We start from the raw sequence: 26,208 nt of genomic DNA, 5'->3' as shown, positions 1-26,208 counted from the left end.
GGGCTCGAGACAGATGCTCACAAAATTTGGTAAGGAACGCATGCTGTATTGAGTTTTTAAATTAGCTCTGAAGAAAACTCATTTGAAAAACCAAAACAAACTCAGACCCTAAGAGGAAAAAAAAATTATATGAAAACTAACCTCAAAAATGCTTTCTTCTGATTTCTATGGACAATTAGACCACAATTTCAAGTAGTTCAAATCCTCTTGCTGTGGCTCCCCCTCCAATCTGGTATTGTCAGCTGCTTCTTCCTATTAGTGACAGTTCCTTTTTTGGCACTAAAAGCGGAGGCCCTCAAAGCGTTGCAGTGGTGAGCTGAATCCAGCCTGTATAGGCGTGCTAGAGCTCATTATTAAATTTTCAGGAATACGGTGAGCCAATTATTAAATTGTTAAAAATTATATGGTAACAGCTTACAACTAAATGTGTTATAGATCTTAAAAATAATACTCAAAATTTATCAGTTCTTATTTATCTTGCTACATTTTGCTATTCTCTAGGCTTTCAGCACGAGTTGACTACTTTTTTTAGAAAGGGCCAGGTAGTAAATATTTTAGGTCTTCAGCATCTGTCTCAGCCACTCCATTTTGTCACTAAAAGGCAAACGTAACCAGAACAATATGTAATTTAATGAATGTGGCTGTGTTCCAATAAAACTTTATTTATAAAAAACAGTGGCAGGCTAGATCTCCACGATGGGCCATAGGTTGCTAACTGCTGTTATTAAAGTTGTTTACATCTACTGTATCTGTGTGGTGGAAATCCTATGTAAAAGTGTTATGATGCACATCTCTTCCCAACTCAGAGTTCAGCAATAGCTTGAAATGTTGGGAATTTACAGCATGGAAATTATCAAATGCTACCAAATCAGGGCTTGATTCATTATTATTATTATTATTATTATTATTATTATTATTATTTTGGTTATCTAAATTTAAGAAAGTGATGGAGAAAATATTAGTAATGCAGATTGAAAAGTCTACCATGTCTATAGCTGTGTTGCACATAGCACAAAAAATGAGGACATATTTTCTCAGTTACTTGAAAACTATTATCCAATTCAGCAAGGAAGTCACTCTCGTCACCAACAATCAAGTGAAGTTCCAACATACGTCTTTGTTCTTTCACTTTCATCTTACCCACTGACTTACACAAAAATACCAACCAACACTTATGTCGGAGGTACACTTGTTTGTCAATTTCAATCTCAGGTTAGCCAGGGATCCAAGAGTTTGGCAAAAATCAACAAAAGCATTCTGTGAGAATCAACTGACTGTGAAATTTATAATAAAGAGTACCAAATTGTTTACTCTTTGTAAGTTGTATGGTAAACAGCCTCTCATCAGCAAAATGTATAATAAACATATATGTCTACATGCAAATTTCTTTACAGAGTAAGTTGTAAAACATTTACTAGAACAACACTGATTATGATAGGAAAGAACTTACAGGTTAATTGGGCAGCAGGACCTAAAGGTGTGTGAGTGTGTGTGTGTGTGTGTGTGTGTGTGTGTGTGTGAGTGTGTGTTTATGAAAGAGAGAACAACCCTCCCCCAGTACACTGAATTTTCCATTCAGTGTACTGAGCAAAACATGACCAAACCAAAAAGGACCCTGTTTCCTGAAAATTCTACATCATAAAAAGCTGAACTGTGTTGGGTATGGAGTAGGTGTACAACTGGAATAGATTATGAACTGTTTCTCCATAGTATTAATGGCAGACTCAGGGCTCTCCATAACTCCTTTCCCTAAAAGTGACTTTTTGGGGAACTCATAATCCTGACCAGGGCTTTACTTGTGCTGTTCTGTCCCTGTAGAGTGCTCCAATGTCTACATCCTATCCGTGATGAAGCATTCATTCATTCATTCATTCACTCATCCTTCAAACATTAACTTGACTCCTATTACACACCCTTCACAGTACTCCAGATAGAACCACAAACCAAACAGCCCCTGCAGGTCAAAGATTGTGCAGACAGCAGACTGGAATCTTCCTTCCTTGAGTTCCTGGGCACTCAGGCCACATTTCACACTCACTCTCTAGGTGGTGTTTCCAGCCCACTGCATAGCAAGGTCCAGTGTTCCTGGAAGGCAGGTACCAAGGCTTTCCCACTGTTACATCCTGCACAGAGCCCAACCCAGTGCCAACTGGGCACCTGGTCACTTTCTAGTGAATCGGTGATAAAGGATGCACTGCTCTAGCTTCATAACCTACAGACTGTCATTCATCCTGAATTATAATTTAACTTCAGCAGTTTGCCAGACCCAGGTTAAATTCTGGGTTCTAGCTGAAAGGTGGGAGAAGGATTCTTTTTTTTTTTAAGTTTTTATGTCTTTATTTTGAGAGAGACAGAGACAGTAGGGAGGGGCAGAGAGAGGGAGACAGAATCCCAAGTAGGCACCACACCGCCAGCACAGAGCCTGACATGGGGCTCGAACTCATGAACCATGAGACCATGACCTGAGCTGAAATCAGGAGTCGGACGCTTAACCTACTGAGCCACCCAGAAGCCGCGGGAGAAGGATTATTTTAAGTGTAATTATCTCCTTCCTCAAATCAAAGAAGAGGGTCACTTTGAGTGTGTGGGATAATGTTACTCAATGTTTTAAAACTCATGCTCTACCAACCAAGATGTGGTCACACTTTACATTTGATGTAAAGCTCGCTATATCTAGAATTTCCTATCGGTGATAGGTTTTCACACTACACATGCATCCTATTGAAATGCTGGTGCGCCCAGGCTTGTTCTTGTTCCTTCTTAGCTTAGATCATGGGTGCTCAACTCCTTACTCTGAAAATCGGTAATGAGAGGGGAAAACTTGGCCTTTTTAGGAGGAATTTAAAATTTCACCTTTGCTGATAAGTAACAAACAGACCTTCTTTATAAAAAAATGTCAGCCAATAAATGTAGATCCAAATGAGAGAATTTGAAAATGATCATTCTACAACAAGGAAGCAAGTGATTCAGGTAAGGATTATCAATGGATGCCAAGCCAATTCCAAGAAATTTCTTACTGGGGAACTGGGCATTCACTTGGTACCAAAGCACCACCTACAGAATGACATGCCAATTGAAGAAGGTAAACAGCTTTGCAATGGAGAGAGGTAGGCACCCCCTTACCAAGTGACCAATACCTAATAATGGGGTGCCCTGACATTGTGTCCCTGGGAGATGCTTAATGAAGTACTCAGAATCACCTGGGATGTATTCTTGCCAAAATGTTGAGCTAAATGTGAGACTTCAGCTCTAACTTCCATGATGAGGGAAAAATAAGGCACAGAGAAACAAGATAAATGACCCCGTGGAAGGGTTCTGACAGAATGTGAAGCATTTTAAGTGGCAACGTTTTATAGATGTATAAACAAAAATATATACCTATAAACATACATACGGGTGTACACACACACATTTGGGGGGGGGCGCTGTTCTAGATTAAAACTGATGAAAGAGACATAACAACCGAATATAATGCATGAACCTTGATAGAATCTGGCTGTATACATTAAAAAAAAAAAAAAGCAGCTAAGAGAAAAGTAGTTATAAACCTTTTTGGGAGGACAACAGTGCAGGTATGCATATGAACTGGAGATTAGGTGCCATTAGGGGATTACCATTAGTTTTCTGAATGTGACACCGGTATTATGATCATGTAGGAGAATGCTTTCACTTTTAGGAGGTACACACTGCAGTATTGACGGGTAAAGTGTCATGCTGTCTGTGACATACTTCCAGATGGTTCAGCAAAAACACACATACATATTTACAATAACATGAGGCTCTGAGAATGTAAGTGAGTAGCCCAAGGTTACACAATCAAGGTATGTCAACATGATAAATATTTTGAGGGGAAGTGTCACAGTGTCTACAACTCATTTTCAAATCGTATAGAAATACATATCTTTATAAGAAAGCACGATAAAACGTGCAATAATTTTTAACTCTATGTGGTGTTCATACGCATGACCATAGCACTATTATGTCAGCTTTTTTTTTTTAAGTTTACTTATTTTATTTTAAAAGAGAAAGGGTATGAGCAGGGGAGGAGCAGAGAGAGAGGGAGAGAGAGAATCCCAAGCAGGCCCTGGGCTGTCAGCGTGGAGCCTGATCCAGGGGCTCGAACCCACTAGCCCATGAGATCATGACCCGAGCCGAAACCAAGTCGGATGCTTGACTGCTGAGCCACCCAGACGCCCCTCAACTTTTTTATACATGTGAAAATTTGACTATTAACATAAGATTGAGGGGTAAAAAAGAAAGAAGGGTGCAGGTTAGGGTTACATCAAATCTGAACTGAGACACAGAGGTGTCTGTGACTTTGGGCCACAATTCTCACACTTTTCCATCTGAATTCTCACTGTTGGTGGAGAGACCCACGGGGGACCCTGAGGCTGCAGCACCCCAAGCTGGGCTGAGCTAAGCTGACCTTACTGCATTGTCGCTCCAAATATCCACTGGAAGAGAAACTTCAGGAGGCCAGCCAATTCTTAGAATCGTAACAACTTTAAAATATCAGGTGAAAATCAAAGAAACTCATAAGTCATCTCCAGACTACTTTAATTTTTTTTTAAAATATTTTTTTTAACGTTTATTTTTATTTTTGAGACAGAGAGAGACAGAGCATGAACGGGGGAGGGGCACAGAGAGGGAGACACAGAATCTGAAACAGGCTCCAGGCTCTGAGCCATCAGCCCAGAGCCCGACGCGGGGCTCGAACTCATGGACCGCGAGATCGTGACCTGAGCTGAAGTCAGATGCTTAACCGACTGAGCCACCCAGGCGCCCCTCCAGACTACTTTTAAAACTGCAAACCTAGGTGGAGCGTCATTTAAAGGATATAGAGCTTCAGTTTTATAAGATGACAAGCGCTCTGGACAGTGGTTGTACAATGTGAATGTACTTAACACCATCCTTAAAAATGGTTCAGATGATTCAATTTTATGTTATTTGTATTTAACTGCAGTTTAAAAAAAAATGAAAAAGAAAGGGGGTATCTGGGTGGCTCATTGGTTAAGTGCCCGACTCTTACTTTCTGCTCAGGTCATGAACTCATGGCTTCGTGGGGTTGAGCCCCACATCGGGCTCTGCACTGGCAGTGTGGAGCCTGCTTGGGATTCTCTCTCCCTCTCTCTGCCCCTCCCCACTCGTGCTGTTTCTGTCTTTCCCAAAATAAATAAATAAAAACTTAAAAAAAAATGAAAATACAGGTACATCAAGACACGTCCCTGTAAAACAAACTGGATGCATAGCCAAAACGCAGCACTCTATTGGTTGAAAATATCCGAGGGAAAAAAGGGGAAGGTCTCTCCCCGCCTCATCTGGCAACAATGGAATGCTCTAGTAGACAATGGAATGGCCATGAAGTGAAAGACTTTGAGGCCAAAGTACATGGTGAGTACAGCCAGTGGAGGTCTGGGCTGAGCAGCCTGAGAGGCTGGGGAAGGCTTCCTCAGAGAGAGAATGTGGCCTGGGCCATGTACAATGAGAAGCATTCACATGAGGGGAAGGATCTAGAAGTGGAGGACCCCACAGAGTCAGAGACTGGGACTAGGAAGGAGCATGGCTTGTCTAAGGCTGTGAGGGGCAAGCCCCCTGTGGCATTTGGAGGGGTGAGGCACAGAGGGCCTGGAATACTGCATTAGCTATAGTCGCTGGAGAAATGATGAAAGGTTTTCACTTGAGGAACAACCTGATAAAATGAGACTTTTCAGGAGATTAATTTTGAAGTGATATGCAGGAGGATGGAGTCAGGGAGACCAATTAAGCAGCTATTATAAAAAATCTAGGTAAGCTATGAGGCAGGCTAGCCTAGGATGGGGGCAGGGAGAGTGGAAAGAAATGGAGAGGTGTAGAGAATCACTCTTCAGACGAGAGAGGGAAGGGAGGAGGAAGGGAAGGGGGCTTTTCTGAAGACAATGGAGAAGGGAAGATACAAAGAAGGTATGCGCTTGCCTAGGGGAGTCTTGGGGTGCAGTGAGGACACCTGTGGGAGGCCGTCCAGTGTGGCACACTAGAGGAGTGAGCTGGGCACTCTGTGGAGAAGAGGCCAGGACTGGAGGCAGGCACGCCAGAGTCGCCACACAGAGGGAACCTCTGTGGTGTGAGTAGGGAGCCGGGTTAGGCTGACCCTGGAGGGAGCAGACAGGACACAGAGCCGGCAGAAGATGCATTAAAATGGGTGTCACCAAAACTTTGGCAAAGAAAGTATAATTTCCAAAATGCTCTAGGGTAGTCTACTATTTAATGAAATCTCCAATAATTCCATTTGGAAAGAAAATAGCTCCCTAGTCTATTTAAGGCTGGGTTACTATTTATTGGGTTTACATAAAACTGAAGGTATCTCTATTTTCAATTGTCTTCTGCCATTAAGTATTTGGCCTGAGCCTCTGAAGGTGGCAGGACTCATCTGAATGAGTCCTGAAGAGAACATGGCTGTTCTCTCAGTCTTGCCCTGCTTCTCAAAAGATGGTGAGGAAGGCCCCAATGGTCAAGGTCAAGGACAAAGTGGAAGGGAACAGAAGCCTGGGGTCTAGGGATGTGGCTAATGGGACCATCACTGGTGAGTAGGCCAAATGGAGTCAACCTCACCCAAATGTGACCAGTTTCACTTTCTGGTGTTTCTCTTTCTTCCAGCCAGTCTGGGCAGGTTCTGTCACATGAGGAAGGTGCTTCATCCCATGCGCTCTTGGCCCCTGCCAGAGGGATCAAACCACTGGCTGGCAGACCAAGGGGTCTGGGGCCTGTCAAAGGTCACCTGAAACCCCACACTATGAGGTGACTGAGCAGGAGAGGGGACAGCACTGAAGAAGAAACACATATCAAGAGTTCTTCCGGTATCTGAAACCACTGACAGAGAGAGAGAGAGAGTGTGTGTGTGAGAGAGACAGAGACAGACAGAGAGAGGCAGAAACAACAGGTCGTCTAGGACGAGCCAGGTCATCACGTCTAAAAGGTTAACTGCTGTGGTTAATGAAGAGTAGGTGAAATCCAAAGTCATGGAACCAAACATGATCACATGGCCCTGGCCTCATGTGGGAGATGCATTCTGTGCCTTTCTCAGCTGCTCCAGTCCCTTCAGAGCCAGTGACAACTAGGGTTTCAGTGTGGCTAAGGAAGCAAAGGTCTTTCACACCCACTTAGCAGGCACATCACCCATCAAAAGGACACCTCTAAGGTGGCAGGTACTGAAAAGCTATCTCTGTTCCATCATCCAAAGGAGTGCACCCTTCATGAAAACACTCACAACAGAGAAACCGAAAAGCAGCCTAGAAGATGTTCAAAAGCGGGGAAAAAGAGAGAAATCACCACGGTAGATAGATGGCCCTGGGGTTGCCTGGCAACCATTTTTGCTAACACCTTCTCCCAAAAGAGAACAGTTTGAGTCAGCTCCTGAGATTTCCCTGAGGCCAGGGCTCCGACCACAGAGGCCCTAAAGCTGGGGCCCTGGGATAGGAAAGCAGTTCACTACAGGGGAGCCCTGGGGCCCTTTCGGCAGGCTTACCACTTACCCACAAGAGGGGGCAGGAAATGGGAACCATTCTGCTTAAAGGGACATGTTCTCCCTAGCAGGGCTGGTCCTAGGGTGAGAAGTGCCTCCTTAAATGTGTGTCCTGGGTGCCTGCCTGCCTCTTAGTCCTAACCTAGCTCCTGGGGCGATATTGTGACCCAATGCTTAAGAATGTGATCTCTGGAATAAGCCTGTCTCTGGGTTCAAATCCCAGTTCTATGACTTCCCAGCTGTATCACCTTGGGTAAATCACTTACTCTCTCTGAGCCTGTTTCCAGTCTTTAAAATGGGGTTGATACTGGTAATTGCCTCATAGGGTCGTCATGAGGATTACGTGAAAAAATGCACATTGAGCTCCGTGCCTGGCACCTGGTCAATGCCCAATAAATGGCAGCTAGGATGGTTATTTTTAAAGACACATAAGCAGCTTCCTAGAACCCCTTAAACCAGACCTATGGAGTCAGAATCTCTGGGAGTGGTCTTGGTGGTTTTGTTTTTAAAGAGCTCCTCAAGGGATTCTCAAGGTGGATAGGATTGAGAACCACTTTTCATAGCCAATAAACAGTGGTTCAGAAAGTTTGAGAAACAGCAAAGCCACCTGGGGAGCCTGTTTAAAATGCTGGGGCACCTGAGCGGCTCAGCCAATCAAGCGTCTGACTTTGGCTCAGGCCATGATCTCACAGTTCGTAGGTTTTAGCTCTGCATTGGGTTCTGTGCTGACAGGTCAGAGCCTGGAGCCTGCTTTGGATTCTGTGTCTTCCTCTCCCTCTCTCTCTCTCTCTCTCTCTCTCTCTCTCTGCCTCTCCCCTGCTTGCACTCTCTCTCTCTCTCTCTCAAAAATGAATAAACGTTAAAAAAATTTTTTTAATGCATTTCTTTGCTCTACTCCTAGTCCTTCTGATTCAGTATGACCACAGCCTGGAATGCTAAGGAACTAGAGATCTCAGTGCAGGGTCCCCAGAATGACCACACTGATTTACTGAAACGGATTCACTCTCGAAAACTAATAGCACAGGGACATCGGTTCCACTCCTTTTGATTTTGTTCCCGGCGTCCTCAAAGAACCAGGGACGAACTGTTGACCAAGGGTGCCTACTGAACCCCAGGCACTCTGCTGGAGCAGTAAGGATGCTGCCTGGTGCCTAGAAGTGGACGCAAAGAGGACCCAAATGCCTGGTCAAAGCAGCAATCATCATAACAAAAGCTTACATTATTAAGTACCTACTGGATGCCAGATAGCACCTCATTTATTTTCTGCAAATGAGAAAACTGAGGTTCAGAGAAGCATCTCACCACCCAGCTAGTAAGCAGCAGAGGCAAGATCTACAAAACGCTCCGTGAAACTCGCCACTCTGCAACGCCAGGGCACTTCTGTGCTAACATATACATAACATAAAATTTGCCACTTTAACCATTTTTTAAGTGTACAGTTCAGAGGCATGAAGTATAGCCACACTGTTTTGTAACTGTCACCACCATCCATCTCCAGAACTTATTCATCTTTCCCAATAGGAACTCTGTGCCCATTCCACACTAACTCTCCTGTTCCCCACCTCCCGGCCCCCGGCAACCACCATTCTACCACGTCTCTCTGAATGTAACTACTCTAGGAACCTCATGTAAGTGAAATACACAATATCTGCCCTTTCATGCCCAACATACTCTTAAAAAGGGCCAGATTCCACCTTGGTCTGATGGGACCAAGCTACGAATGTGTCTCAGCCATCTTTATAATCTGGCTAGTGTCATCAGTTTGGGTGTCCTGTCTCTCCACGCCCACCCCAGGTACCCATGACCTACTGGCATGTTGAAGCAGGGCAGCTCCCCCACTCCGGCCAGAGAATCCCATGTAGCTCCAGAGACTGGATGCGCTGGTAACTGCTTCCATGCTCAAAGAACCTGTCCCTGAGTCACTTTTATCTTCCCCACTATGGTGACCTGGTACCACTTTGTCCTGCTCTAGTGAGTACTTAATTAGCTTCCTTCTTTTTCTTTAAGCACCTGATCCTTTAAAATTGGCAAGTGGCATTGTGTTATGAAACCACAGGTACAAGGATAAAGCATCTACATAAAAACAAAAGCTTTCCTCACAGTGGGATTCCAGCTTTACTTAGAGGCAACTGGGCAAGCCAAGTCTAGCCCCTGAATGATAAGGATCCTCAGCCTTAGCCCACTTGCAGGAAGGGATTTCCCAGACTGTCATCATTAGTTCAAGCGCCTCAGGGTCCCAAGCCAGGTCCGTTTGGCTGAAGTGGCCAATCGGAGTTCTGCCACGGGAGAGAATGAGAGAGAGCCAGCCAAACAGCATCAGCCAGAGTGCACCATCGACACAACATTGCACCAAGAGTTTTAGGACAGAGAGACACGGAAGTCAGTCCTTGACATTGGGTTTCCACAATCTGGAGAAAAGGCCAACCCGCCGGCTGAGCTTCTCCCTCTCCATGATGGCTGCATTTGATTACTGCAGTCACATTTGGACTCCCAGTGGTCAGGCCCCACAGATTTGCCCTGTTGAGGTGAGACTGCAGTGGGGACCCCCCGGAGCTGGATGTCCCCATCACCCAGGGCTCTCTTCTCCCTGGTGGAGCCTTGGCTCAAGGCAATCTGTCCATGTGGTGCTGCATCGGCCTGGCGGAGAGGGAGGGGGCAATGCGGTCAGGGAGCAGGGCTCCTCTGACCCTCCACGGGGGTCTGTCTTGGTCTGTGTGGTGCCGGGGGTGCGTCAGCTCACCCCCATGTTCTGGGATTCTCCCAGTGGTGCCTTGTCCACGGATAGTTGTTAGTTGCTCTTGTGAGGAGTGAGGTCAGGAACGACCCATGTCACCATCTTGGTGGCATCGCTCCTATTGCAGTCACTAAATGATCCTGGTTTGCAGTGTAAACGGTGGGCTACCTCAGAGCATGGGGTCCCTGGGTAAAAGGGAGTTGACTGGGACAGGGTCTCACTGCGTCTGCCTCTACTGTTTTATGTCATAAATGAAACGGAGTGTCACGAATGGAAGGTTGGCCCAAAGGATATAAACACAACGTCCACAGAACACCATGCAGAAACCGAATCTGCCTCACTTTTCTAAATCAATTCTGACCAGAGACAGCCAGCCCCTGACAACCACTGGCTGGAGTGAGCATGCCCTTATGGTCCTAAATAATGCCACAGACCACTTGGAGCACAGCTCAGCAGCCCTCAGGAATCAGACTTCCTCTCCCTTTCCTATTTTCTAGTCCTTAACACGGAAATCCTGAAACCAGCTGCTTTGCTCTCCATCATGTGCATCCCCATTGCAGACAAATCCCATGGGTAATCAAACTGCACAGAACGCCAGTTGTATTTCCAGCCTGACTTTAAATATAAATTATAAACTGAAATCCTTAATGCTTCATCATGGTGCTTTTGACATCAGGGGCCACCATATAATAAACGCTGTCATTATCAGAATCAGCACCTCAGGGTCTCCTCTACCCACAGTGAGGGAGGGTGGGCCACCCAGAATTAGAACCTGAACTCACTACTGTCACTATTTAGGACAGATTGGAACTGAAGGTTTGAAGGAGTCATCTTGGAAACCTTGGGAGGAGAGCTTCTTGAGGGAGGGATGGGGTCTTCTCTCTTTAGACCCTCCTAAGTGTAGCCCATTGCTGGGGGATAGTCACAGGTCTGTATACGCCTGCTGAGTATTCAGTTTGGTCGACTCACCTGGAATGTAGGCCTAAGACACAGACAGAGGGTAGCAGAGTATTTCTGTGAATACCTCAGTCTACGTTTCTTGTGTTCTTACTTTTCCAGCCTCACCTTACACCAGTAATTCTCTATCAGGGTGATTTTGCCCCAGCCCAGGGAAACTTTGGCAACGTCTAGAGATGTTTTTGGGAGAGGAGCCTCTGGACTCTACTTGTAGAGGCCAGGGATGCTGCTAAACACCCTGCAATGCACGCAACAGTCCCCACCATGAAGAAGCAGTACCGCAGCTGAGAAACTTCGTTCTTATTCTCTGCTTTGCTAGCTTCCGTCTAGTGCCAGCCTTTTTTCTTTCTAGAACATTCTATACACTCTCACACTTTGGGCCTTCACGCATGTTGCTTCCTTTAACTCCACGCTGGCCAGCCCTGGAAGCACATGGAAACTTCCATTCATCCTCTAGGTTTTAGTGTAAATAAAATTTCCTCGGGGAGGCCTTCACTGAGCCCCTAATGTAAGCTAGGTCCTTCCAACATGGCTTTCAATGGCACCCTGATTTTCCCTATCAGAGCACTCACCACGGTCACCATGACTTCTCACACTTGCCTTTGCCACTAGGTTGGAAGAGCCATAAGGCAGGGGCTGTGCTTTTCCACTGCCGTATCCCCAGGCCTTGTCTGGTGCCGGCACACTGTGACAGCACACTCGGTCTCAAATGCACGACACAGACCAAGCTAAGCAGGACACTCAGAGGCTTAAGTTATGATCCCATCACATGGGCACACCCAAAAGAGAATGCGGTAGCTCTGTATGCACTGATAAGGACCGCTCTGTAAGATGAATGGATATGGCAAGACACCAGGCAGTACCTATAGTATGCTAGCATCTGTGTTGGGTAAGTGAGAAGGAAAAATGTATGCGTATCTACTGGAAGCAACTGGGGACAGGGGGAGGAGGGAGGCTTCCTTTTCACTGCACACCTTCTTGAATTTCGTAACCCACGAACATTATTAAAGAAAACAAGAAGCGTTTAAATGAGTGTGGGTATGTATAAAAGTCTACATCTTCTTGAAACTAAAAAAAAAAATTATTCATGTAGAATGATATCCGATGAGAACCCAGCACAGGGAACTGTGCGTAGAAGCCAAATTCACATACAGCATTTCAAAGTGTGCCCACCCTGTCTGACTTCCTGTTTTGGAAGGAGCCAGAGTCCACATGAAGACACAGGCACATGGAAATGCTTGTATGTGTAATGGATACTCATTTTATGAGGCGCCTGGGTGGCTCCCAGTCAGTTAAACGTCTGACTCTTGATTTCGGCTCACGGCCGTGGAATCAAGCCCTGTGTCGGGCTCTGTGCTGGGCGTGGAGCCTGCTTAAGATTCTTTCCCTCTCCCTCTGCCCCTCTCCCCTGCTTGCACGCACTCTTTCTCTCTCTCTAATAAAAAATAAAAAATAAAAAATAAAAAAATAAAGAGGTACTCATTTTAGAAGCTTTATATTTTCAGAACTAGATGGCTTTGGAAACACGTTCTCTCTGCTTCGCGGTCTTGGTCCTGGAACCCCCTCTACCCCATCAGCTGGGGGCAACTCCAAAGCTAATTCACTCTCCAAGCCCTTCTTCTCCTTCCCAGCTTTCCTCCCTACCACCTGGAGGCCCCTCTGTCTCTCCTGTCCTTTCATCCCAAATGCTGGGGCTGGGTGAGATGAGAGAAATGATAATGAAATGCCAAAGCCAACAAATTATTGCTGCTTGTTAGCAAAAGAGGAGGCAGGTAGGCTTAATGGAGAAGGAAGTTGAAATTAATGGCAAAAATGAGGTTTATCTGTGTAATCTGTGGACTTGGTCTCTCCCCATCTCCTATTAGCATAGATACGGAGGTGTCTGTATAATGACAAAGGGGAGCTGTCCACACTTTCCCATAAATCTCCACCACCTGTCGCTGGGTCCCTGGCTCGGTGTCTAGGAACACTTCACTCTTACCAGGTCACTTGCCATCCTTCCCTCCAATTTGCCACAACGGCAAGACTCCTAAACCTGAACTGAACATGTTCCCATGCTCCCTGCTTCTGCTGTGTTCCCCCCAACTCTGCCAGCATCTCAGGAGAGCAGCAAAGTCTCACTATCACGGCAAGGTCTTACAGGACCCTGAGCACTTTTCACATTGGAAGCATTCCACAAGTGTACCTCCATCAAAGCAAAACATCTGGGAACATGAAAACACAAATGCCCAAAGTAACGAGCATAGGTTTCCAAAAGGCCCAAACAAGGATCTATTGAGGACTTTCTTGTCTCAGTGACCAGATAAAACAACTTATCGATCATTTTCTAAATTATTGTTTACATCTCACCTGTCCTCAGAACTCTGTAAACACTTCTTAGCCTCAGGCCCGAACCTGCCTAAATATTTTTTCTACCTCTTGATAAAAACTTATCAAACTACGTATCCACTGTGCACCATTAAATACATGGATGTCACAGAAATCTTTTTTTTTTTTAAATCACTAGCTTTATAAAATTATGATAACCTGGTTTACGATGAAAATGAAACTTCTGATACAGTAATCTCTCTTCCATTTGTCGCTGGTTAGTTAAAAATCCAAGTTAACCATAACAATAAAGTTTTCTACAAATAGCTTCATTAATAAATGATAAGCATAATCATTATAACAGTTAAAAAAAAAAAAGGACAAAGGCAAACAGTAAGCGCTTACTATGTGCTGGGTCCTTTTGTAATATCTCAGTCAATCCTCACAACCCTGTTACTGTCTCCATTGTATAGAGTTCGGGGCACTTATGCACCACATGCACCCCGTTCCTTAGTTAGGAATTGACAAGCTTAAAAAAAGTTCAGGTGAGACAATGAGAAAAGAAGACCATCCTTCTCCATCACAGCGCTTTTCCCCAATTAGCTGGAAAAAAAAAGTCTTCAGATAAATCTCCGAAGCTAGAGAGAAGATTATTTTAAAAGGTTAACTAGATGAATAGCCTTCCTTGGAATTTTCTATCCTAGCTGAATTTCACATCTTAGATTAGGCTAATAAGATTCCTGGGACCCCTCCTCTTAAGGAATCTCAGTGCCTCATTGGTCCACACTGATTGAAGCCAACTTACTCTCCCCTCTAGGCAACACACATCCCTGAGTTTTGAACTCAGACCCTCAGTTTTCTCAGAGTCCTCAAGACCACATGGCATTTACAATCTATTCACAGAATATGCTTGTTTATGAAAGACAGTGATGTTTACCACCAGGAGAAGATACAATGAGAAGACAGACCCACGGTGTAGTAGTTTCAGATATTTTTAACGGGAAGGCTTCGTTTTATTGTTGTTTCTTAAAAAACAGCCTGTCTGGCATGCCTCCATTTCAAATAGAAGTACATTCAGTAGGAAAAGTCAGGTTCAGCAGTCTCAAAGGGATCTTGGGCGAATGTTTAATCCCACTCCCTTACTTTGTAAGTGAGAGAAGGGGCCCAGGGAAGGGAAGGTCATATATGACCTATGTTCCCAAGGTCATATAGGGGAACTGTAGGAAGATGACCCAAAGCCCTCTCTCGGGCTCCTTTGGCACTCTGGCTGCCCTCCGCATAACCCCATGCAACCATGTTCAAGCACGGGTCAGCACACCTTCCAAACCCAGGTGTTGATCTGGCAAGGTGGAAAAATGTTTGCCAAATTCCTGTCAACTGTGCTTTTAGCTAACTTTAGATGAAATAACATTAATGTAAAGAATTCCTTACAGAAATTCTGAAGCGTTAACATTTCACACTGATACAGGTGAATGGAAGCCAAAAAAGGCGAAAGAGGAATGAAGAAGGAAGTATATTCCAATAATCAGGTTATTCAAAACCACTGCAAGCCCTTCCTGGGTCTTCTGAAGCTGTGGCCAGACACAAGCAGAAGGCGATACTATGTTTCTTCTTTTGCATTTCCAGGCTAACTCTCCTGGCTGAGCTTAGTCTACAAAACATATCACATGGTGACAATATTCACAGCAGCATTATTCACTACAGCTAAAAGGTGGAAACGAGCCTAACGTCCATCAACAGGTGGCTGGATAAATAAAAACATGCACAGGATGGAATATTATTTAGCCCTAAAAAGGAATGAAATTCCAACACATGCTACGGCATGGATGAACGATGAAAATGTTATGCTAAGTGAAATGAGAGATAGGGAGGGAGAGATAGAGGGGTGGGAGAGGGAGAGAGAGAGAATCTAAGATAGGCAACTTCATAATAGAGACAGAAGATAGACCAGAGGTTACCAGAGGGCGGAGGGAGAGCTATTGTATAATGGGTACAGGGTATCTGGTTGGGATGATGAAAAATTCAGAAAATGTCCAGTGATGATGGTTGTACAACATTGTAAATGTAGTTGGTATCCCCAGATTGTACTTTTGGAAGTGGGTTAAAATGGTAAATTTTATGTTAAAATTTTTTACCACAATTCAAAACATCACATTAAAAAGTGGATCATGCCCCTTCATTTCTCAGTTAGAATTCCTACCCTTTCTTTTATTCACTCACGGCCATTAAAGCCCAAACTTCTTTTCAAGACTTGCTTCCTACCAATAGTGTCATGGTCAATGTGTGTGTTTCACATACATGGATAGACACGATCACATCGAAGCCCCTTTGTGTCCTGGAGACCCATCCACAAACACGTGTCCACCTTGAAGCCACCCACGTGGGGACTCCAACAAGAAGGCCCATGGCAAGACTAATGCAACCAGTGTTTCTGGAGATCCCTGCAACCAAATATCCCGACACGAGTCCCAGCTCGACCCTTAAATTCCTCACCACGGGGGGAACAGGTATTTAGTGCTGTATACTCTCCCTGTAAAGAAAACTATATGCACATACCGGGGAGACCTTCAGGGATTGCTAACCCAAGCCTGCTCCTCCAGGCCCACGAACAAAGAGATTTCAGCCCATACATGGCTATTCGGTGAACTCAGCAATTGCACGTTACACTGAACAGTGGGTGCCCTTAATGCAAACGCATATAATTAGGAGCTAAATCTTTGTACCTTTACAGGACAAAGGCTATAATAACCAGGATGTACCACTTGTGACTTCTGAGGAGAGTAGAGCTTTTCATTTTTCCTTTAAAAAATCTATTTCTCACAAGGCGAAGAGCATCTGAGAGCAAGAGTCTTTTGAAAACAGAAGCAGGGAGGAGGGTGCAGAATATGAGTTTTCTGTGTTATGGTCACAATCTATCACCCAGGCCTGAGAGGTGCCAATGGGTGCCCTACCATGACCTCTGTTCAACTTTAAGGTTTCACAACCTCGTCTTCTGCGAAAACCTTGGCATTGCCAGGGGCCTGAACACCGAGTCCCATAAGCTCTTAAAGATTTCCAGAGTTCATAAAGAAAAACAATCCCTAGTGATACTTTCCATTGTCAACATACATGGGCGTTTAGCGCAAATAAGCTGCCACTTGTAAGAAGTCCACTCCACATCACTCCCTTGCATGTCCTAAAGACACATGGCAAGATCACACTAAGATATTTAGAGGCAAGCATCTTTTGAATAAGGTTTCGTTCCCAAAGTGCTTAATTAGCAGGAACACTATGCTAAAGAACTGTCCTTGAATATGCATGCATTTTAACCTCCATGCTATTTTTTCTAAAGCACAAATTTTCCTCTCCCTGGATGGTCAGGAGATCACTGGGCACAGAAAACCGACTGTCTTAGGTGTTGATCCACAAAATGAGGTCTGTCTTTCCAAGTAGGTTTTAACTGCCTTACAGGGCGATATCCTGGTTTATGAGGGAGACCATTCTTTGGAGTCTTTCCTCCATTCGTTTTGGATGAGCAATGCTCCCACGGCCTAGTTATGGCTGAACTCCTTCCACACTTCCCACCAACCTCTTCTGCCCCCTCACGCCTTCCTCCCACCCCAATTCCAGCCAACCATGTTTACAAGACACCCAGTTAGTAAATCACAATTCAAATGAACCCATCCATTTGTTCGGCAGAAAGTGGCCTCTGGAGTCGCTCCATGTGAATAGGCCAGAGTTACATATGGCAGGCCCGCAAACGCGAACAGGATATGATTTATTTATGACGACCATGTGTGTTTGATGCCCAGTTCCAGCAGGCTGTGGCTCCCCTCCCCTGCCTCAGTCTGGGATGACCTATCTACTCACTGTGTCCCATTTCAGGTACTGTATTTCCACGCCGGGGACACAGAGATGGGCGACCGGCTGGGGGCTGCACACACAGATGTCCCGAACCCTGCTGGCCACGTAACAATCTGTGACCACACACAAAGTGGGCCAAACATAACTTGGTGCAAAGGTTTGCCGTGTACAATGGTTTCCAGTGGAAAGTGGAGAAGTGGCGGCTGGAACCACTGACCATGTGGGGCTCATTAAATTGTTCTGTATTTACCTATAAGGAAGGCTGGGATGCCGGCGAGGGGAGCCCTGCTCCTCATTTCAGAGATTTCAACACCCCCCCCCCCCGCCCCCCATCATTTGGCAGTGATGCTCCAAAGGTGAATGGCAGATCTGCATCAGAAGGTCCAAACGTGGACCTCAACTAAACTGCTGTAAACTTCTGCCTTCCACAGTCTCCCCCCTCCCCCCCCCCCAGTTGTATTTATACTTTGAAAGAAGTTAACATGAAGCAGTAGTCACCTGGGCGTGCTCGATTTTTGACAAGCCTTAGTCACTCTGTACCCAGCAGAACAATTCACATTATAGTCGAAATCCTGTGAAGATTGTGCCACACATGCTAACACTAAAATGCCAGTAGCTCCACTTACCTTCTTTATTAAGCCTCATAACCTCCCTGCTTTTTCCACCCTCTTTTCCAGCCTCTTCTAAATCTACATCTGCAGATGAAAAAGAAAAGGAAAAAAAAGAGAATGAGGAAAGAAAAAAAAAAAAAGATCAAAAAGGGGGGAAAAAGCCAAAGTCAAGGGGGGCAGGGAGAGTGTTTATTTGCAAACAGATCGATATAAATACTGTACATGAAAATCTTTCAAAAACTGACAATGCAACATTTTCTCCCAAGTCCGGATTGCCATCTACCTGGCCCAGATAGGTACCAAAAAAAACTATGCAACCAGCAACAGAGTAGCCTTTTAAACAGATACACCGTGGGGCTGTGAAAGCCCACCCCGCGGGCTGCCACGGGGAGCCGGGCACAGACAGACAGACAGACAGCCCTGGCAGCAGGGCCTCTCTCTGTGCATTGATGATCTGTCTCTGTGTGTATTTATTTAGAGAGAGAGGGAGAAGCATGGAGGACACCGGGGGCCACTCTCTCTCTCACACACACACTTTTTCCCAGTGGCTCTAGGTGAATGGAAAGGTTACAGGATAATAAAAGGAGGAGGAGGCGGTGGGGTTCTTACTGTCGGAGCAGTGTAATTTGGCGGCGTCGATCCAGGAGGACCAGGGTTTGCCCAGAAACGCCTCCGGACTGGGCACTTTGCGATCCAGTGTCGCCATTGCTCTTCCTTCTTGTTGCTTTTTCCCTGTTCCTTCGGCAGCAGCAGCCGAGAGACACGGGATTCGAGAACGCTCCGACGTCATCTTCGGAACGTTCCGACATTGAGTGCTCTGAAAGGGGGAGGGAGGGAGGGACGGGAGGAGGGAGCGGAGAGGCGGCGGAGGAGGGGAGAGCGAGCGAGGGGGAGGAGCCGGAGCCGGCGCTCGGCGCCCGGGGCCGGCAGGGCTCGGCCCGGCGGTGCGCTGCCGCCAGAGGCAGCAGAGAGGCGCCTGCAGCTCGCCGCGCGCCCGCCCGCCCGCCGCCTGCCGGCCCGCCCGCCGGGGGAGGGGCCGCGCGCCGGGCCAGCGCCGCGTGCCGGGGCCCGAGGCTGCAGCGCGCGCGGGCGCCGAGCTGCTGCGGCGCCGCCGCCGCCGCCACCGCCTGCGCCCGGCGTCCGGAGCCCGGATCGGAGGGGCCGGGGCGAGCGGGGCGAGCGGGGCGGGGGTGCGAGCCGGGAGAGGCACGACCCGGGGCCGTAGGCGGGGTGGTCTTTCCCGCGGAGTGGCCGCCAGAAGACGGAAAGTTTTTGCATTCAGTCCTTCCAGCGTGTCCTTCCCTCGCCGGCTCCCTGTGGTCCACCGTGAGGCGCCCCCGCGACCGAGAGGGGAGGAGCCGCGCAGGTGTTCCCCCCTGCCCCCCGATGAGCATCCCAATCCAGGGAGGGGACCCTGGTGACCTCTCCTCCCAGCCACCGCTCCCTTCACCCTTTCTTCTCTGTCTCGGTGGACCTTGGACCGTGGAGGATTCCGGGGATGCCTTTGGGAGCTGACATCAATGGGTAGATGGAAGTGGTTCTAAAAAGCAGGTGAGTTTGGGGCGAGGGCAGTTGCCTACCCATCTCAGTGAGGCTGCGGGACGTGCAAAGCTCAAAACTCAGGGCCGCGGTGCCCCCAGTTTCCCTGCGCGATGCGTGTCTCGGGCGCCCGGGGAAACCACTGCGTAGACCTTGCTCCAGGATCAGGATAGCGGGAGAGCACATTCACTTCTCTCGGAAAATGATGCTTCCAGGGCCAAGCCCCTGGAGCAATTTCCAGCGCTCCCCACGGTGGTGGTTCCAGGGTGGCCCGGATTAGCGCCTGCAATCTATGGCCAGGAACCCGACTCCTGGGAGAATTCAGTCCGGGCTTAACTCTGGCCAGCTAGAAAGGAAGCGTTAGATTTATTTCCTCTGGATTTGGGATGTTTGATGCTTTAATTGAGATTTCCCCTTTCCCCCTAGGGGTAGGCAACAAAGGCCTTAAAAGGTCTTCTGGTATCTCTCTCTCTCTCTCTTTGAATCCTTTCATTTACTAGGACTTACCTAAAATAGATGGACACTCCCTCACAATTGTCATATTTTTCATTTTCCCCAGTACCCTTTTAGTTCTTACTACTCTGCTTCTGCCTCATGGGGGAGGCACACTTATTGGAAGTTGCTCTGCACAGATGGAGTTCTGCCCTGGCTATGCCATCCAGTGCCCCTGCACTTGGCAAAGCCAGGGTTAGGATGGGCCATGAAGGAGGAGCTGTGGATTGGTCTCCAGTTGTGATATTTGTATGAATGGGCTTATGTTTTGTCAGATCCAGACAAGTTTGATTTTCCTCTGCTGTCTTTGGAAGGGTTTCTACATAGGAACCACTAAATGGCGAAGATGCCAATGAGTGGAGAATTCTCTTTGTAAGGGTTTGTACTATTAAGAAATATTTATTAATTACTGACCTAGTATATGCTAGACACTGTGGCATATCCTTCCAAATATCCATCCATCCATCCATCCATCCACCCATCCACCTTTTCAACAAATATTGCCTGTCATGGACTAGTGTTTTCAACAGGGGAAGACAAATGAGACCTAGCCCAGTGTGGAGATGCAGTCTGGTGGTCTCTGTGGAAGAAGGAAGGTGTGAAACTTATCAGCCACTTGGAAAAAAACAAGTACAGTGACAGGCACCCAGGCAGTGAATGTGTGCTCTCTGAGAGCTATGCCTGTTCATAGGAGGAACTAAGATCTAGTTTGGAATGACCAGAAAATGTGTCACAGAGAAGATAGGATCTGCTGTGCATCTTGGACATTGGGGAGGATTTATCATGGTATAGGTGAAGACTTGTCTTGCCGAGGGAAGGAGAGCGATGGTCACAGATGTTTCAAGCCGAGCACAAGCTTGGTGTGTTTGGGGTTGAAGGTAGTTTACCTGGGATGGTGGGTTATTGTTGGGGGTTTGGGATTATTGTCAGGCCTGGTCAAACTATGGAAGGCACTGAATGGTGGCCTAAGGAGTTTGGGGTTTTTTTTTTTGTTTGTTTGTTGTTTTGTTTTTTGACAATGGGAAGCCCCTTCAGTGGGGCTTACTCTGCAGTGTAAAGGTAAGTAGAAAGTGTGACTTAGAAAGGCCGTGGTGTCCCGGATATATTGGATAGGGAAGCAGGTTAGAAGCAGTGCTACAATATTCATGGTGTGGGGAACTTTGGTGGTCCCATGCAGGTGGAGAAGAGGGCACCTCATTCAAGGGTATGTTGTATGGCTGGATTTGGGGAGGGAGAGAGCACAGAGGCATAAGTAATTAGATCCTGGAACATTTTTCCTTTCCCCTACTGCCTTCTGATTTTCCTTCCATTTTTGTATTTATTCCTCTATTCTGCTTGCAAGGGAAGATGTAGTAGGCAGCCTCTAAGATGACCACAGTGATCCCCACATCCTGGTATCTATACCCTCATGTGAGCCCCTCCCCTTCCACATGGGCCGGACCTAGTAACTTGCAGCTAAACAAATAGGTATAGCGTGACACTTCCAAGGCTAGGTTACAAAAACGACTGTGGCTTCTGTCTTATTCACTCCTGCTGTCACTGGCTGGCTCCAAGGAAGACCACTGCCATCTTGTGAGGTGCCCTGGGGGAGGCACATGTGGCAGGGAACTGAAGGAGGCCTCTGGCCAACAGTCAGTGAGGAACTGAGGCTCGTGGTCCAACAAGCCCATGAGGTACTAAATCCTGTCAATAGCCATGTCGAGTGAATTTGGGAACACATTTTTCTCTAGTCAAGCCTTGAGATGAGACCACAGCCCTGCGCACGCATGAGAGACCTTGGGGCAGAGGCCCCCAGTCAAGTCTGTGTTCCTGTGTTCTTGTGTTCCTGACTGCCTTAAACTATGAGATAATTGATGTTTGTTGTTTTAAGTTGTTAAGTTCTGGGGTAACTTGTTACATAGCAATACATAACTCATACACAACGGTTTGGGTATAAAGTGTTTAGTGTTATCCTTGCCAGCTTAGTGGGACTGGTTTACTCTAGTATCTCCTATGCTGAGTTTTGTAATTTACCTTTATCTCCGGGTATTCAAGTTTTGGCTCTTTATTTTCATTTTATTTATTTACTTATTTTTAATTTGAGAGAGAGCATGCATGAGCAGGGGAGGGACGGGGGTGGGGGGGTAGGAAGAGAGGGAGAATCTTAAGCAGGCTCCACACTCAGTGCAGAGCCTGATGCAGGGCTCAATTCCAAGACCCTGGGATCATGACCTGAGCCAAAATAAGAGTCGGGCGCTCCACCAGCTGAGCCACCCAGGCACCCCAAGTTTTTCTTATTTAAACTCAATCACTAGTTTATGGAAAGAATTGTACAATGACAACAAGGTCATGATGTAACTGTTGGAAACAAATCTTCACTGAGAGCAATGCTACCACACTGATGGCCATTACAACCCTGCCGTCCATCCTTGAGGTGTGTGGAGAGTAAATTGATGAAGGGACTCAAGCCCAATGGTTGGGGGCTTCCAGAAAATTCTTTCTCCCCTCCCAGGAACCATTTTAAACCACTCAAAAACCCAAAGGTGGCTTATCATAGGAGGAGTCAGGGCACCTCAGTCTAAGAAGAAATAAGGCAGTGCTTTGATATTTTAACATTAGTTTACTCCCACCCCCGCCCCCACCCTCAGCTGAGCCTCTCAAGTAGAAATTACTTCTACACAGAACCCTGAAGCTGGTGTGACAGCCTAAATATCATCCCCTTCTAGCAGGGAGCATTTTCATTTGTAACACAGGAAAGTATGGTCTGGAATCTAAAAGTGGTTTAGCAGCTCTACAAAATAGACATTGGATACATTGCTTATTTAACTGATCATCAGAATGGGTATACATTATTGCAGTTAGACTTCCGGAGCATAATTGCGGTTTCCACTCTCAGCCTTGTGCAGTCTCTCCACTGACTATAGAGATAATAATACCAACTTTGTGAAACTCTAACCCACCTATGACTTTGTAACTGGATAACATGGCTGTCAATTAAATTATACCACTGGGAGCCAGAGAATGAAGGAAGCGTTGCTCATGAAACCACTGGACTTTTACACTTGGCTTTAGATGAAAATTGAGGTCAGTCGGGAGTAGTATTTGGGTCAGCGTGGTGCATATATAGTATTATATACATGTCTATACTTATGTATCAACTATACGTATGGCAAAGTTATTGCAGACTTGTATTCCTTTCGGTGGTAAAGAGTTACAAATCGTGTTAGTGGCAACAAGAATCTTACACATTCTTCACACTGACCTGCAGAAGTCATTTAAAGCACATCAGTGTAACATCTGTGTGATAAAACCGTCTAGCAAAGGTGTAACCACCTTCCTCCCTTCATGGGTAATGTTTGGGAAGATAATAGGGGTGTAAATATTTTTATTGTTTTATTATCTTTCTTAGAAAAATAACAGGGGCGGGTTTAATTGAAAAAGAGACTCTTCCATAGACCAGATAAAGAAATCAGTTCAACAGAGATGACAGTGGAAAATACCTATTTAATTTGAATAACACCTGGTTCTGGAGAGATGTGCATCTAATACGCAGCCTGCATTCACTTAGTCTGATTCATGGGCTGCTTTCCCTCATTACTGAAAAGAAGAGAAGGGGTAATATTAGCTCTCTCATTTGAGGATATTAAACTCCTGCTGGGGTCGAGGCGCTGTGCGTGCACCCTACTTCCTACCTAGACCGATGTTGGGAGCTCCCTGGAGGCGACGAGGGGAAAATGACATTCCGTTAAAATGAGGCATCCCTGGAATTGTTTGATGTTCTTTGTCTTAATTGAATCCATCTATCCCATCTGCCACTCTTCTCCCTAAATTTATTTCCCTCACCCACTCTCTCTCTGCGAATTGTAATTGGGGGGAAATTTGTTACATACGTTGTTACCTTTTATAAGAGCTCCAGGCTGCATCTGGAGGGCAGGTGTGCTGACTCCCTGGCCTTGTTAGACAAGGCTGCCTGCCTCTTCCCTGCCCCTCACATGTTGCTAGATCAAAGAGGACTGGGATAAAAGACCCCCAGTAGCAACAGGAGTGGGAAAGAAAATAGGCATTCCAGGCTTTGGGTTATTGGTTTCACTCTAAGGCCCTAGCCATGCGTCTGCTCTGAATAAACACGGACTCCATTAATAAACAGAACTACAAAAACATGCAACTTGCATTCTGACTTTGGCAGAAAGGCCAAAAGGGGAATGTGTTATGGGGAGGTAAAGCTGCCTTGCCACCCCAGGCAGATTCATCTGTGACTTTGATCTCCTTGGGCTTCCTGAAGCACTCTGATGTTGCAGGGTGAGGAGGCCTCTCTGCTCCCCGCAGTGTGGCAGAACCCGCCCCATCTCTCTCCGTTTCTCTTTCTCAGGGGTTAGACAGGAGGAGAGAGAGCATCTCTTTAGCACTCCTGTACAATTCACTTTTGGCCCTTAACCTAAATAGAAATACATAAAAATTTAAGACACATGACCACCCCTCCAAACTCACCAGCTAATATAGTGGGGGAGGCAGTGCAGGGTGGAGGCCAGAGCACTGGCTTCAGTTGGGCAGGTATGCATTAGAATTGCCCTTCAGTCATTTGCTTGAGAACCTTTCTTAATCCATCCCAACCTCAGTTTCCTCATCTATTAAATGGGTACCAAGGCTCTTCTCTTCAGAGTGTCGTGAGGACTCTCGTGAGATGCCAGGTCTTGAGCCCCCCCGTGGGGGCCTGGCACACAAAGGACAATTGTAAATGTTTGCTACGGTTATTACTTCAGTTGCAATATGACATTATTGCAATTAATGCAATTATTGCATTATTACATTGTGCAGACAACAGCTGCCAGTCAGAAACAGGCTGACCCTCTGATGCCAGGAGGGCTCCTGGTGCTAGGAGGGCTTCTGACCATCCTTCTACTTAGAAAGGAAACTCCACAGCCACCTTGAAAAAGAAACTCAAAGCTGGAGGCATCAGGATTTTGGACTACAAACTCTATTACAAAGCTGTAGTCATCAAGACAGCATACAAACAGACACATAGATCAATGGAACAGAATAGAGAACCCAGAAATGGACCCACAACTATATGGTCAACTCATCTTTGACAAAGCAGGAGAGAATATCTGATGGAAAAACGACAGTCTCTTCAACAACATGCAGAAGAATGAAACTGGACCAGTTTCTTACACCATATGCAAAAATAAATTCAAAATGGATGAAAGACCTGAATGTGAGACAGGAAACCATCAAAATCCTAGAGGAGAACACAGACAGCAACCTGTCTGACCTCGGCAGTAGCAACTTCTTACTAAACACGTCTCCGGAGGCAAGGGAAACAAACGCAAAAATGAACTATGGGGACCTCACCAAGATAAAAAGCTTCTGCACAGAGAAGGAAACAATCAACAAAACTAAAAGGCAGCCTACGGAATGGGAGAAGATATTTGCAAATGACATATGGGGTAAAAGGGTTAGTATCCAAAATCTATAAAGAATCTTTCAAACTCAACACCCAAAAAACAAATAATCCAGTGAAGAAATAGGCAGAAGACATAGACATTTTTCCAAAGAAGGCATCCAGATGGCTAACAGACACATAAAAAGATGTTCAATATCACTCGTCATCAAGGAAATACAAATCAAAACCATGATGAGATACCTCCTCACACCTGTCAGAATGGCTAAAGTTAACAGTGCAGGAAACAACAGATGTTGGCGAGGTTGTGGAGAAAGGAGAACCCTCTTACACTGTTTGTGGGAATGTGAGCTGGTGCAGCCACTCTGAAAACAGTATGGAGGTTCTTCAGGAGGTTAAAAACAGAATTACCCTATGACCCAGCAATTGCACTACAAGGTGTTTACCCAAAGAATACAAAAATACAGATTCAAAGGGTTATATGCACCCCAATGTTTATAGCAGCATTATCAACAACAGCCAAACTATGGAAAGAGCCCAAATGTCCATCAACTGATGAATGGTTAAAGGAGATGTGGTATAGGGGCGCCTGGTTGGCTCAGTCAGTTAAGCGTCCGACTTCACCTCAGGTCATGATCTCGCGGTCTGTGAGTTCAAGCCCCGCGTCGGGCTCTGTGCTGACAGCTCAGAGGCTGCTGGAGCCTGCTTCGGATTCTGTGTCTCCCTCTCTCTCTGCCCCTCCCCCGCTAATGCTCTATCTCTCTCTCTGTCAAAAATCAATAAACATTAAAAAATTAAAAAAAAAAAAGATGTGGTATAGATATACAATGGACTATTGCTCAGCAATCAA

The 26,208-nt window shown here is 46.1% G+C and overlaps 1 protein-coding gene and 1 long non-coding RNA gene across 7 annotated transcripts in view; one reads left to right on the top strand and one right to left on the bottom strand.

Moving 5' to 3' along the window:
* Positions 1 to 18,779, bottom strand: part of ATXN7L1 (ataxin 7 like 1) — a 246,326-nt gene extending 227,547 nt beyond the window's left edge. For all 6 annotated transcript variants that reach the window (XM_019451201.2, XM_019451202.2, XM_019451204.2 and 3 more), the window contains exons 1-2: positions 18,560 to 18,779; positions 17,966 to 18,034 (exon numbers count right to left, since the gene is read on the bottom strand). In XM_019451201.2, coding sequence (XP_019306746.1) covers positions 17,966 to 18,034; positions 18,560 to 18,740 — 250 coding nt within the window. In that variant the 5' untranslated portion in view covers positions 18,741 to 18,779. The remainder of the gene's footprint in view (positions 1 to 17,965; positions 18,035 to 18,559) is intronic.
* A 6-nt stretch (positions 18,780 to 18,785) lies between these two features.
* Positions 18,786 to 26,208, top strand: part of LOC128775538 (uncharacterized) — a 36,730-nt gene continuing 29,307 nt past the window's right edge. The window contains exon 1 of the long non-coding RNA XR_008420296.1: positions 18,786 to 19,501. This is a non-coding gene — a long non-coding RNA (uncharacterized LOC128775538). The remainder of the gene's footprint in view (positions 19,502 to 26,208) is intronic.

Source organism: Panthera pardus, unplaced genomic scaffold (assembly GCF_024362965.1).
Source record: "Panthera pardus isolate Hobbes unplaced genomic scaffold, ASM2436296v1 HiC_scaffold_8, whole genome shotgun sequence".
NCBI lineage: Eukaryota > Metazoa > Chordata > Mammalia > Carnivora > Felidae > Panthera > Panthera pardus.
Note: the sequence above shows the minus strand (reverse complement) of the source record. Positions and strands in the feature narration are given on the sequence as shown.